The sequence below is a fragment of the Orcinus orca genome, chromosome 10 (genome assembly GCF_937001465.1).
Source record: "Orcinus orca chromosome 10, mOrcOrc1.1, whole genome shotgun sequence".
Taxonomy (NCBI): Eukaryota; Metazoa; Chordata; class Mammalia; order Artiodactyla; family Delphinidae; genus Orcinus; species Orcinus orca.
Window position 1 is genome coordinate 47,993,303 of NC_064568.1, and position 13,588 is coordinate 48,006,890.

At 47.1% G+C, this 13,588-nt stretch overlaps 1 protein-coding gene across 2 annotated transcripts in view; it reads right to left on the minus strand.

Moving 5' to 3' along the window:
• The window catches only part of ITGA9 (integrin subunit alpha 9), a 348,141-nt gene that overhangs the window by 63,125 nt on the left and 271,428 nt on the right, over positions 1 to 13,588 (minus strand). For both annotated transcript variants that reach the window (XR_004475769.2, XM_004277914.4), the window contains exons 20-22: positions 10,672 to 10,751; positions 3,468 to 3,557; positions 1,246 to 1,354 (exon numbers count right to left, since the gene is read on the minus strand). Coding sequence is in view for 1 of the 2 variants with exons in the window: in XM_004277914.4 (XP_004277962.1) it covers positions 1,246 to 1,354; positions 3,468 to 3,557; positions 10,672 to 10,751 (279 nt within the window). In the remaining variant the exon portion in view is untranslated. The remainder of the gene's footprint in view (positions 1 to 1,245; positions 1,355 to 3,467; positions 3,558 to 10,671; positions 10,752 to 13,588) is intronic.

Consider the following 13,588-nt stretch of genomic DNA (forward strand, 5'->3'; position numbering starts at 1 on the left):
TTTTACCCATATCCCTGACCCCATTCTCCCCCACTATCTCTACCTTTTTCTGGGGGTCACTATCACCATCAACCTGGTCAGTGGCTTTCCTGCAGGATGGTCAGACTAATGACAGTTATACCAGAAAATTAGTCGTCAGAGAATTCTCCAGGAAACTGTCAGCTTTGCTAACACAAGAGGATTTCCTTCCAATCAACGACACACACTATCTATCTTTCAGATCCAGCCAACTTTCTTAATCCTGAACGGAATGCTATGTACTTCCTCAGGCAACTGATAATCACGAGGAGAATCTAAGGGTCATGCCAATCACTCATTTCTGGTGCCCCTATTCCCTAGCCTGTATCTACGTCAGGATACAAGAAGAAAGCTCTTTGCCTGAATACGAAACTTTAAGCTCCCTGCAAAAATGCATTCAGAGAAACATGATGTAACCACATGCCCTCAGATTTCTTTCTTTTTTTAAAGAGGGGGAAAAGAACATTTTGTGTATCTTCTGAATACGTTTTTGTATAACTGTTATTCTTTTTTGCCTTCTCCTTTCAACATCTATACCCTCTTTTAAAAAAAATTTTATTTTACTTAAGTATAGTTACTTTACAGTGTTAATTTCTGCATATACCCTTTTCATTACATGATGTGTGTCATTTGAATCCTTCTCAATAATGTTTTTGACTGTATATTTTATTGTAAGACACCTCCAAAAGTTTAGTTTAAGTAACTAAACTTACTTAATTTGTAAGTAATTAAAATTAAAATGATTTAAGTAAAATGAAATAACTCCATCTGGCCTTTATCTGTTTTCTATCCAATTACAAAAAAGCAATGGAGAAAAGGAAACTAATTCTGAGAAGCAATTCAGAACCACTGAGGCCCTATTCCCAGCAATCACTCTAAGGTCTCAAAAGAAAGGCTAACCTCATCTTTCCCTTTTTCCCTGTAAATCAAACATAGAGTGTGACGGTTGGGGCTTAGCTGGCCGGCAGGCACCTCCTCTCTGAGCTGGGATGTGTGCTATCCATCATGGCTTTGGAGGCCTCTTGCCTGGGAGAATGCTTTGGAGAAAGGAAGACCATTGTTTGTGAGAGACCACAAATATTTCACTGCCTCCCTCTCTAGACCCTCACCCCATCTTTATTTGTTATCCCCTTGGTCCACCCAGGAGTGGTTGCTTTCATAGAAGGCACATCCCTTGGGCCCTTCCATTGGTCCCCAGTGACAGAGACGGTCTCCAGGGGTGGATACCTGAAGGGTGACGTTGAGAGGCTGGAAATGACACTCCAGGTCTTCCAGCTGAATGAAGCTGGATGCGTCCACAGACTCGCCGTACACAAAGGAGGTTGGAGACATGATTCTGAAAGAGGAAAGCATGAAATCTGTCATCCCAACCCAGGGTCACTGTTACGCTGAGAACCCAAACATCTGTCCCTATTTAATCTAGAACCTGGCTCCCCACAGTGTCCTCCACCAAACGCTTCCCTTCTGGAACCGCTCCTTCCCTCTCCTGTAAATGGACACAGCCAGACCTACGCTTTGTAAACAGACATTTCCAGTAATGTCTTGTCATCTTAGGTGAAATCAATAAGCTACATATACAAACATGTACCAGGATTACGTTTTTAAAATGAGGAGGAAGACGATGGTAGCTTTGATTTCTGTTTTTTTTTTAAACTGGATTATAAAATTACGCGTGTTCTGTTTTGTCATTTGAAAAACATTTTGTGGATTGAAAAAGAGTATGACAATTTAAATGAATTATATATTTGGCATCCTAAGCCCCACTCTGTGACAAATTCATTTAAAAAAAATAAAGATTTTCCGACTACCAAAATTACTAGGAATTAGGTATTAAAAGTTGAGTCCTCTCAGTGATAGCCTTTTTTCTTCAGATTTCAAACAGTGGCTACGTAAGATGTGATTAAGAATTCCGGTTCATTCTGTAGTGATGCTTTCAACGTTGCCCGCAAAAACAAACCCCAAGATTAGACAAAGCCAGACTTACTTAAATTCTCAGACAAACAATGGATTCTAGAGGAGATTCTAGAAGCTGCTCACTTGCCTAAACACAATAATGTAAGATTTTTGGTACCAAGTGTGAATGGATAGCAATTCACCTATTTTCAACTTAACGTATATTAGAGTTTGGAACTGCAGTGAGTTCCCAGTACCACCCAATGGCAAGAGCTGGTTCATTTAAATGAGCCCCGTCTTATGTTCCTGGAAGTATCAGCGGTTCACTCGTTTGTTTAACTGATGGCTTCGTCCGCAGGGGGAGGGGGGCTGGCGGGGGTGGGGGGGTGCTGTTAACACCTCACAACGAGGTCTCTGAGGGCTGGACAACGGGATCAAGTGAGCCTGTGTTTTCTCTTTCATCCCCCAAGGACGGGGCTTGGTCCTGGGGATATTCTCACTGTGCCTCTGAGGAGACAAGTAAATAAACTACAGGGTTAAAAATAGAGCCATGAACAGAGGCAAATCTGTGTTAATTTGCAAATATATTCCACCAATGCCTCATGTCTAAAGAACGTGATGAAAAACGCCAAGAGGCAGGAACGCCCACCGGAGACTCATTCCTGACACCCAGCAGAGTGGGGGAGCTTTGCAGGGATGGTTCCTTCTGCAACGCATTAACTTTTTTACTTCCAGCCAAGGCCGGGACCCAAGAAGCACTTGAAAACTGAAAAATGAGAAACTTTGAACCTCCAGAAAGTTCAGCTTGCCTGTGGGGCAAGGGTTCAACAGGTCCTCATTTGATCTAAACTAATTGTGCAAATCCTTTTTCCACTATCAAAGAAGTATGTGCTCTGTTTCTGAAGCCGGAAACAGGAACTGACTTCTCATTTTTCCAGGCCTGGGTTTTGGCTGAAAACCACCCCGGGTTGTTTTGGGTGCCTGCCTGCAGCCCTGCTTTCCAACAATGCCAGCAGCATTGAGTGGCCAAGGACTTCAGCCAGGCAGATGGTGGGCCTGCTGTGATCGGCCCTGCCTGCTGGCTCTGCAGAAGGGTCAGAAACACGCAAAGTCAGCGGTGACTCGAGGCTAATCAGAAAGCAGCCCAGGCTTCCTGGGAGCCAGCCAGGGCACTGGGATGCATCTGGTCGTAACCTCTGGCCCAGGAGCCTTTGGCTAAGGTTTTAATCCCAGGAATCAAGCTGCCTCCTATCCTATGACACTCTGGAGGGGTGGGCACTGGGAAGAGATGCATGGAAAGATGTACAGAATATTCAAAGAAATTATGGGGCTTATATTTGTCATCACACTTCTTGTGTTACCTACCAGGTGGGTGGGTAGCTGGGAAAGAGGAGAAAATCAGGGAGGAGGACATGAGTCACTGCAGCTAAAGCTTCAACCTGCATTTCAAAGCTGGGCAGGAGCGGAAGTGGCAGGGCTGCTGGCTCCTGGCTACACAAGCAAACATAAGAGAAGTACAGTGTTCCGCTCCAGGCAGATGTGTCCCGGCTACTCACCCAGTGATGGATGTGTCCACCTCGTGCATCAGCGGCACTGTCAGCGTGAGGGTGTTGTCGTGCAGGGACTCTGAGCGCTCCATGTTGCCGCTGTGCAGGGAGAGAGGAGGGGACACTGGTCAGCACAGCCCGCCCACAGCGGGTGTCTCCCCTCCCTGCAACAGGTCTCCGTTCTGCACCTTTTTACCCTCAGCTCTGTTTTTGGTCCCTGTATGGCATCCCAGTGCCCTATGGTCTCAGTTGTATTCCCCCCACAAAGACATGAGTGGGGAGTGGAGAAGGGAGACAGGAAGGAAGGCAGGCAATCAGGGCACGTGATCCAGCAGGTCAGGGCTGTGGGCAGCTGGGCTCGGTCTGGCCAGGGAACTCTGGGAGGCAGCGTTGAGCACCAACCCCAGTCTCCCTAACTGAGGCCATGGGAGCTGATCCACTGACTCCTGAGGCCTGCTGGGGGGCGGGGAGGGGGCATTAAATCCCTGGCACCTGCCCTATGTGCACAGGTGATGGGGGGTGTGGCCAGAAAAAGCCTCAGGCAGAGAGGCAGGTGCTGGGAGCTGGGAGCTGTCCAGTGCGTGTGTGGTGGAGATGAGTGCTGAGAGGTTATGGGTGGGCACCAACAGTGTGTGCTGCTTCTGCAAGGCTTGCTCCATGAATAATGGACCAGCAAGGTTAGGGCACTGCAGCTGGGAAGGGGTCTGCTGGACTTTAGCAGCTATTTCCCATCTACAGGCATCACCCATCATCCACTGACAACCAAGCCCAGGAGAGAGGTCCTGGCCAACCCCGTCCTGATAAATATCATGGGAGTTCCTGTTATGGAATTCTGGCTCCAGCAGGTTCACATACGGGCCTTCCCCTTGGGGTGAGGAAGCACAGAATGGGGAGTCTTGCAGGGTCATTCTGGAAAGGTGAACACAAGAGGGCTGATGCTGTTGAGGGCTACCATGTGCCAGGCACACTCCTCAGCATGACTGAGCTGGGTCCTCAGAGTAACCCTGGAGGGAGGGGCTCACCCACCACTGACAGGTAATAATCAGCTCAGACAGATTAGGTAACTTGCCCCAAGCACCCACAGCAACCAGGACAGTCTCCAAAACCCGTGCTTTTCCACTGTGATGGCTTCTCCTGATACCAGATTTGGGGGAGTGAGGGAGGGGAGAAGGAAGAGGAGAGGAAGGGAGGAAGAGGAGGAAAAGGAGGAGAAAGAAGACCTAGTTTCCCTTCACTACTTTATGAAATTTCAAACATGAATTGTGATCATTATTGTAGGGAAGCAACCACCTTGGGAAAAAGCACGGCTACTGGGTATATGGTGCTGAACCCAGCACCTGGTTCTACCACACAGAGTGAACAAAGGGTCCCAGTTGAAAGCTAAGTTCACCCTCCAGGGGTGGAACATAAGAGTCCACAAGACCTGCTGAGGTTTGGACACAGCTCATCTGCACCACTCCCCACCCATCATTCCCTGAACCTGTGCAGAGTTCCTGCCGGCTCCCTGCCCTCCCTCTGCCCCCACTGCCTTCCTCTCCTCACCAGCGAGTGCTGAATGCAACCATACTTCAACAGCTCACATCCCCTCTCCTCCTCTCTCCTATTGTTCTGAAACAGTGGTGCTCTGTGACTCTGACCCCTGACTCCTCATCTGTTTTCCGCATATGGGGTGAATCCATCACAGTTTACAGAAGCTGCAGGATCAGGTGCCCACCTGGCCTCACTTCCTTGCCCTTCCTTTCCCAGAGGGGACAATAAAAGCTGTACAATCACTGCTCAGGGCAAACCAGAGGTGACTCCTGAATGGATGGGAGGATGGCAACGCCCGGGCCTGCTCCCTCCCCTCACCCAGCATCCTGCCAGGTCTGAGTAATTGGTTCCTGATGGAAGCGCCACCCCGTGCCCTGCCATTTGTCCAGCCACCTGTGGCCGCTGGCAGCTCTGGCCCAACAGTCTCATCTGTCATCGGGTGACTGCTCCAGACTGAGTGAAGTTGCAAAGTTGAGATAAAGAGGCTGAACATCAAAAGGCCCCCAGTTATTCTGCAAGCTCGTGACTTGGGATAATTCCCATGGTCTGCAGAGCCAGGCTGCTGAGACAGGAGCTCTTGAGAAACTGTTTAGTCTCAACTTTCTGTCCTCCTAAATCCACAAGTAGGCAAGAGATCTTCAAAGGGTGGTGACGGGAAGAAAAGGACGATTGGTATTTTAACTGTGGCTTTCAAGATAAGGAGCTTTAAGGATCTTTCCGTCACAGTACGGAATCAAGTGCTGTGGGTGCCCTCTGGGACAGTAAGACCAGATTTTCACCAAAGTCTGCAGAGAAATGGGTGCCTGAAATATTCTGCTGCAAGTTTAATAGATAACACAGCTTCCTAAACATCTGTGATTCAAGAAATTAGAAGATTCTGATATTTAATTATTTAAGCGACCAGTACTAGGTGTTCCCTAATGCTATATAGAAATATTAATGTACATAAAGGGATGTTCTTTAATTAAGTTATTAGCATTTTCTTATATGCCCAGCACTGCATCTGGCAAATAGTAGGTGCTTAACAGATGTGTGTTGAGTGAAAATGTGCCTAGTATAGAGTAAGGGACTATACAGAGTAATCATTTGATGAACCTTTAAAAAAATCCCAATGCCCAGATCTCACCCCAGACAAATTAGATCAGGGTCCCTGTAGGGTGGACCAGGCATCGGTAGTTTTTAAGGCTCCCAGGTGATTCTAATGGGCACCTAAGATCAGAACACCACTGGTCTATGGACATGAGATTCTAGTAGATAAAGTTTCTGTGTTGTTTGCTCCCCTTCTTTGACACCTCTGATTAGCCCTAAATGGGATTGGGAAGTAGGTGGAGTTTCCTCTTTTTGACAAGGGAAAGTCTCTTCCATGTCATATTTCCTGCCCAAATGTTCCTTCCCATGAATATCAGCTGCTCCAGGTGTTGAGAGACCCAGACAGCACACTGATAGATCTGCCCAACAATGGCAAGTTTTCTGTGGTTTCTAGAAACAGCAGGAGAATGAGAATTTTCAGGTTGGAATAAGCATCTGCCCCCCTTTATTAAATCCAACAGTCTTGTGCTCTGTGGGCAAGCCATTGCATTGTATCACTCCCCTCTTCAAAAACTTTCAGTGGCTCCCCACTGCCTGGGGAATGCAGTTGAGGCTTTCAAGGCCCTCCGTGGACCAGCCCAATCTCCTCTTTCAGCCTCATCTTCCTTCTACTGCCCTTGTATGTCCCCCACGCTTCCTCTGAGATGGTCAGGAATCCCCAATGCACTTCAATGCCCACCAGTCACATGGGTGTGACAGAGTAGGCTGTGCCATGCACATCCTCACCACTGTGCCTAGGCTTCTTCAGCCCAAAACCAGACTCCTCTGTGTAAATGCCACCTCCCCAGTGAAGCCCTTCTGGATTCTGGCAGTGGGAACAAAGTCTACCTTCTCTATGCTTTGCGTTTCTATTAGATCATAGCCATGCTTTATGTAAACGTGAATGATGTGATATTGAAAATAGTGTGAATAAAAAATAATCACGTCCTGCATGATTTCAAAGCTGGCAAGCTCAGACAATTGTCATCTGTGTTGAAATGCTATTATTCCTGTGGCAATGCTACCCTGACAGACAGCGGGAGCCATGCTGCACTGGAAAGTTGTGCAGGAGTTGGGGGATTGCTGGGCTGTATTTTAACATTCACTGTGGTTCTTATTTCCATCTGGTTTGCATGTCCTATTGCAATATGTAGGATATAATTAGTGTTTGTTAAGTCCCACTAGTGCTGAGCTAAAGGCCAGAAAGTCATCACCTTTGGAGTGGAGGCTGGATATGACAACACAAGGTAAAGAGGGTCAAACAACCACTGTGACGTGCTGTGATCTCATTTTTAGGAGAAAGAACATGCTCTAAGATATTAAGGAAAATGCTAAAAAAAAAAAAAAATAGAGAAAGCAGCATTAAATGCAAAAATATGCTACAGTGGTGGTGGATTGAAGGGCTCTGAAAATGTATACTTCCAGTTTCACAGTGGTTCCCAAAGGAAAATTAATCTTAATTTTGTGAGTTTTAAATAACATTGAGACTGAGGAAGGACTCCAGTGAAAAAATAAAACAAAGCCTCGTTGAGTGTTTGCCCCACCAGTCCTGCTGCTGTCTACTGTTGGGTTGTATTTGTTGGGGCCTGACCTGAACCTCCCAAATGCCCAGTGACTTCAGGCTTTGGGGGCAAAGCCATTAATTAGTAAGAGGCAAGAATGGACCAAGGGTGATGTTGAAAGATTCAGCACTTGGGAAGAATCTTAGTCTAACCTTTGACTAATTGGTGTTTTTGTGAAAATTCAAGAATCACTCAGGCTGGGGTGGGTACGACAGGGTGTTAAAATGCAAGTTTTGGCTGAGGCATAATAGATGCCAAAATTCAGAGGAAAGCACTAAACCAGGATTTACTATGTCTGGTGGCAACAACCCAAACTATAATGTCAAGGATGTAACAGAGTCGGGAAAGGAGGATTGTTGGAGACAGATTTTGGAGAAAATGGTTTGTGGTCAGGGGAGGGTGACTGCCTTTTAAGTTAAGCTTCAGGGGACCTTGATCAGGACAGTCAGATGCAGGCCCAGGAAATGTAAGGGGAGGGGGCTGCTGGCTTTCCCCTCCTGACTCCACAAGGATCACCTACCTTTCCAGAGACTGTCAGGGCAAAGATTCCTGAGTGGGATCTACAAGCAAGAGCCAGGGTAGGGTCACCTTTGGTCCTGTCCCGGGGCACAGTCTGGGCAGCAGGAACTGAAGGCATCTTTGGCCGCCTAGAGGCTGAGGTTGGAAGATGTGGTAAGGGAGGAAGCACAGGTGAGCCTCCCCAGTAGTGGGAGGGCGGAGGGGGTCCCCAAAGGGGAGGAGCCAGCTCTGCATACCCAGACTGAGTGAGTGCCTGCAGCAGTGCCTGGTAAGAAAGACCTTTCCTGTTTGCCTTTTACCTCTCACAACCCCTGCTGTGAGCCTGGGGGGCTCTCAGGAAAAGGGGGAAAGGGCCAGTAGAAGCACCACTGCAGGAAAGCTAGACTATTCCCGGAGAAAGCCTTCCCTCCTGCAGCCTTGCCCTGGCAGAAGGGAGGAAGCCTTAACTTAAAATCAAGTTTTGATTATTTCATGGGACAGGAGACACTTTGATTATGGATTTGTGCATTTGCTTTGAGGCTTGAAGCAACTATAGGAGCCCAAGAGAAGGGCTTTTACCAACTTTGGTCCCTGCTGTATCTGCCCTTGTCTCACACAGTGGCTGGTTGTAGTAAGTGCTCAAAGGTTTGTAGAATGAGTGAGGGACAGTGCCTGCCCTGGGCTGTTCTGCCCTACTTCCTGCACTGAGCCATGTCTGCCTCTGTCTCTAGACTGACCCTGTCTTGATGAGGTTTGAGATGGAAGACTCTCTCATTCATTCATCCCGGCTCCCTCTCAGCTTCTGCTCAGTGCTTTACATTTGATGGACATGAATGGGGTTGAGAGGAGCGATCCAGAGGCGGACCCCTTGCTCTACCTGGGGGTCAGATAGATGGCTGAGCCGGCACCTGTTATCTTGAACGATGGGGCTCATCTGAAAAGTCCGGGAGATGACCTCCTATTTCAGAATGTGGGACCAGGAGCTCCTTCTCAGTGCCCGAGGGTGCAGTCCTCCTTGGAGGAAGTCTTGGGTTGAGCACCCTCATTTCAGAGGTGACCATGTGGGTGGGGGCCTTAGTTTTACAAGGCTCAGCCCCTTGCCTCGCTCTGCACCCCGGATTCAGTGGGTCTCCAGTCTTGGCCACATGCTAACCTGTGGTTGCACAATCGCCTTTCTCTGGTTGACCTGCAGCCCCTGGTTTCATGGTCTGCTCATCTAGTGTCTGGCCTTCCATTTTCCCGGCCTCCATTAGCCATGAGGTTCCTGATTTTGTTATCTCACCTTTTTTCTGTGGACCTTGCCTGACCTTGGGCTTCCCAGTGTTTGGTTCAGATCTCCAGACCACCTCTGGGATAGACTCAGATCCCTTGGCATGAAAGTTTGTTTTGGAGATTAAGGCAACTAGAGATAAGACATGATAACTGAATGCCTGATCCTTGATCAGACTCTGGACCAGTAAAAAAGTGGCTACAAAGTCATTTTTGGGACAACTGGAACATGGACTAGAGATTAGATAATAGCATTGTATCAGCGTTAATTTTCCTGAATTTTATAACTATACTGGGGTTATTTTAGAGAATGGCCTCATTCTTAGGAAACACATGAAGATACTTATGGGTAAAGAGGCATGATGTCTGCAACTTACTTTCAGATGGTTAAGTGGAAAAAATCATACACAGAAAGAGAATGATAAAATAAATGAGGCAGAGCGTCAAGACTGAGTGAATCTGGGTAAAGGGTATACAGGAGTTCCTTGCACTATTCTTTGCAACATTTCTGTTAAGTTTAAAATCATTTCCAAATAAAAATTCAAATAAAAAGGTTGCCTTGGGTATCCAACCTATACAGTCAAAGCTTGTATCTCCCTATTCACCCACCTAAGTACCTCTCCTTCCAGCCCAGCTATCGGCCAAGGGCTACCCAGATGGTACTTCAATGCACCTGTGGATTCTGGCTTGTGGAGGCAGCTCATGACCCCAGAGTCTCTCTCAAGCACCCTTGGCTCTACTGGAGAGAGAGAGGCAGGAGCACAGTCCTGAGGGAAGACATCACTACTGCACTGTCCCCTTCCCTATCTGTCCACTCAGCTCCTAGGACAAGCCCTCTCTTGAGGACCATCTCTTGGGGGCCTCCACCAACAGGCTTGGCCGGGCCCTCAGGCTGCAGGTGTCATGTCCTCGCATCAAGGGACGCTGGGGTACATCCATGAGAAGCCACTGACCACAGAGGACACTTGTGAACTAACCAACCACATAAGCTTGGGCTGGAATCCTGACCTCTCCAGGCCTGTCTCTCCTCAGCTGTAAAATCATTTACCTCTGACTGGATGAACCCCTAGTCCTTCCCAGCTCTCTCTGAGCTGGTGTCTGCACAAGCGGAACTAGACAAGCACCATCCTTGAGAGACCCGATTCTATGCAGCAGTTTGGGGCTTTATCACTGAGCGGTTCCTTCCTCCTCGGCGTTTTGGGCATCATCATCAAAGCATGACCAGGGCATGACCTTTCTTGGTCCCATAAATCTTTCATCTTTGGAAAAATTTAAATCCCCCTTACCTCTGAGCAGTAACGATGAAGCTAAGAACTTCCTCTTCCCCAGACAGGTGGCTTGTATCAAAGATCACGCTGAATTCATACTATGGGAAAAGAAAGTGACATTTGGCATCAGCCAGCATTCCAAACTTAAACACTACAATCTTCTGCAGTTTATGACCTCTGGATGCTCATTTGCACGGCAAGCTTTATTCTGTGTGCATTTCTCTCTGACGGTCAGGCCAGAGATACAACTTTAGCAATAAAACCCAGAGCCCACTCTGGCGAGAGGCACGCTGTTCTTTTCAGCAACTGAGGTTTTCGTTAGGAAGCGATACACTTGAACTCTTAAACCAGGACTTCCTAAATTTCACTCACACACCATCATCCCAGTTTTTGCCGCATCTGCTTATCATATCACCTGTGATATGTACTTTGTATTTTTATTGCCTCACTCTTGCTGTTTAAAGACTATTTTAAAGAGAAGAATTTGTATCACTATCACAGATGGGAATCCAGGATCACTTGCCATAAAGAGGAGGTCATCATAAAAATAAACATAATGGAAACAAAGGGATGTTGAATTCTGTTGCCTGCTGAAGGCTCTGGGCCTAAGGTCTGCTCTATTTTGATAAAAGGGAGATTAACGACTGATAGGGAGGTGTTAGAGATATTGTAGAGCTACCGGAGAATTTCTCCCACAAAAAGTTAGGATTGAAAGAGTGTTGAAAAGGTAATAAATTTCTGTTAAGAGTCAACGTGGTTTAGTGCTATGTCCATGTATCACCTAAAATCATCTCATGAGCCACCCAAAATCATCTCAGGTACTCCCAGTGGTGGGCACCCTGTGATTCGGGGAACACTGCTCCAAGCAAATGGTTTTCACCATATACACACTGGGCAAGTGTGGGAATCAGGAAGGACCCCTTGGGCAGGGCTTATAGAGCCAGGCCCTACCACAAACTATGTGATCTTGGCCAAGATACTCGATCTCTTTGCTTTTCAATAAAAAAAGAAGAGGGTGGACAAAATGATCCTTAAATTCCATCAAGTTCTGAGAGTCTATGACTTATTTAATATCTAAATATTTGTTCCTTTATGACGTCATTTCGTTCCTTTATGAAGAATTCTAGGCAATGGTCTAACTTTGCAACACTGGATTCTACTGAACTAAATGCTACCTGAAAGTAATTAACACTGGATCATGACTTTGGACCATCAACTAGAGTGGATGCTAGACATCCCTTTCTAGACAGAAATTTCTGTTGCAGTGAGACCTGTCAGCTTACAGTGAGGGTGGGGCATGGAGACAGGACAGGAAATAGAGCTGGAGGACCCAAAGGAAGGGAAAGTCAAGGGTCTCATTGCAGCAGAGAGTCTGAACTGGCAGGAGATCTGAATTAAACCCTCTAAAGATCAAAGTGAGGTAAGAAGCAGAAGATTTGAGCACAAAGCCAAAATGAGAGCCAGAGGCCTGGGAGAACAGAAGGTCAGGGACTGGGCAGGCTGGTCATGAGAGACAGAAACATACGGCCAGTGAAGTAAGCAGATAGTGTGGTCATGAGGCTTAGCAGGTGGTCTGGAGCCTGATGACCCACAGGGTCTGAGGGCAGGGGAGGACAAGCCAGGCTGTGGATAGAGGGAGCCCCATCCCTGCTGGGTCGCTTCTGGGGCTTTCTCCAGGGACTCACCCCCAGAGCCCTGCCTCCAGGACCAGCCTTGCTACAGGCCTTCACTTTTGCATGTGGAGGAAGGCAGTGACATTGCCAAGCTGGAAAAAAAATCCAACATCCAACATCCATACTTCTGTTGGCTCTGTGACTATTTTGAGAGAGAATGAATTTTAACAAAATTTAAGGCCCCAGAAGTCAAGGTTACTTTATTTTCATTGTATTCATTTATTCACTTTCTCTTTACGGGAAGTGATCCTGGATCCATCTGCAACAAGTTTTCCTTTTAAAATATCTTTAAAACTAGCAAGACGCACCTTAGGTTTGAGGGAAGGAGGCTGGATTTTACAACAAAATGTCTACTTTTTCTTTTTTTCGGTACGCGGGCCTCTCACTGCTGTGGCCTGTCCCGTTGCAGAGCACAGGCTCCGGACGCGCAGGCTCAGCGGCCATGGCTCGCGGGCCCAGCCGCTCCGCGGCATGTGGGATCTTCCTGGACGGGGGCACGAACCCATGTCCCCTGCATCAGCAGGCAGACTCTCAACCACTGCGCCACCAGGGAAGCCCAAAATGGCTACTTTTAAAGTGTTTCAATTAAGTCTATTTCCTGTTGCTCAAAAGATTTCAGTAAAATGTGTGTGTTTGTGTGTGTGTGTGTGTGTGTGTGTGTGTGTGTGTGTGTGTGTGAGCGCGCGCGCGCGCATTGAGTGCCATATTTTACTACAGGCAATGATGCCCAGCATTCAGGGTCCTCCTCCTGCATCCTCACCCTACCTGGAATCTCACAGGACTTGGCCCATATTCTGCCAGCTTTCCTGAGGGCAGCCACCACTTGGGGCTTCCCTTCTCCTGGGATGAATGTGGACAGAATGAGGATCAGAGCCAGAAAAAAGGCTGATGAATCACAGATATAAGAGCCACCACAGTTTGGAGCAGGTACATTCAATGAGGCGAAGGGATTCAAGTGATTTGCTAAGAAATGAGCAAATCTTCCTTACTAGAATATTCTCACAACTGCTTTGCAAAACAGCTCCTATGTACTGAGACCAAAAAGCCTTAGAGATTAAAATGATCCAATTCTATGACATAGGCAGGATAAAAGGATTAAACTTTCTTTTTTTTATTTTTAGGAAGGGAAAAAAGGTAGACAAAGGAATATAAAATTTCCTTCAAATCATAGCAGGGAAAACAGCTTCCATTTAAAAAGGCAGAACTGGTCTTTTAGAGTCTAGTTTTACCTCCAAAAATCATATCTTCTACGTCTTTGCATC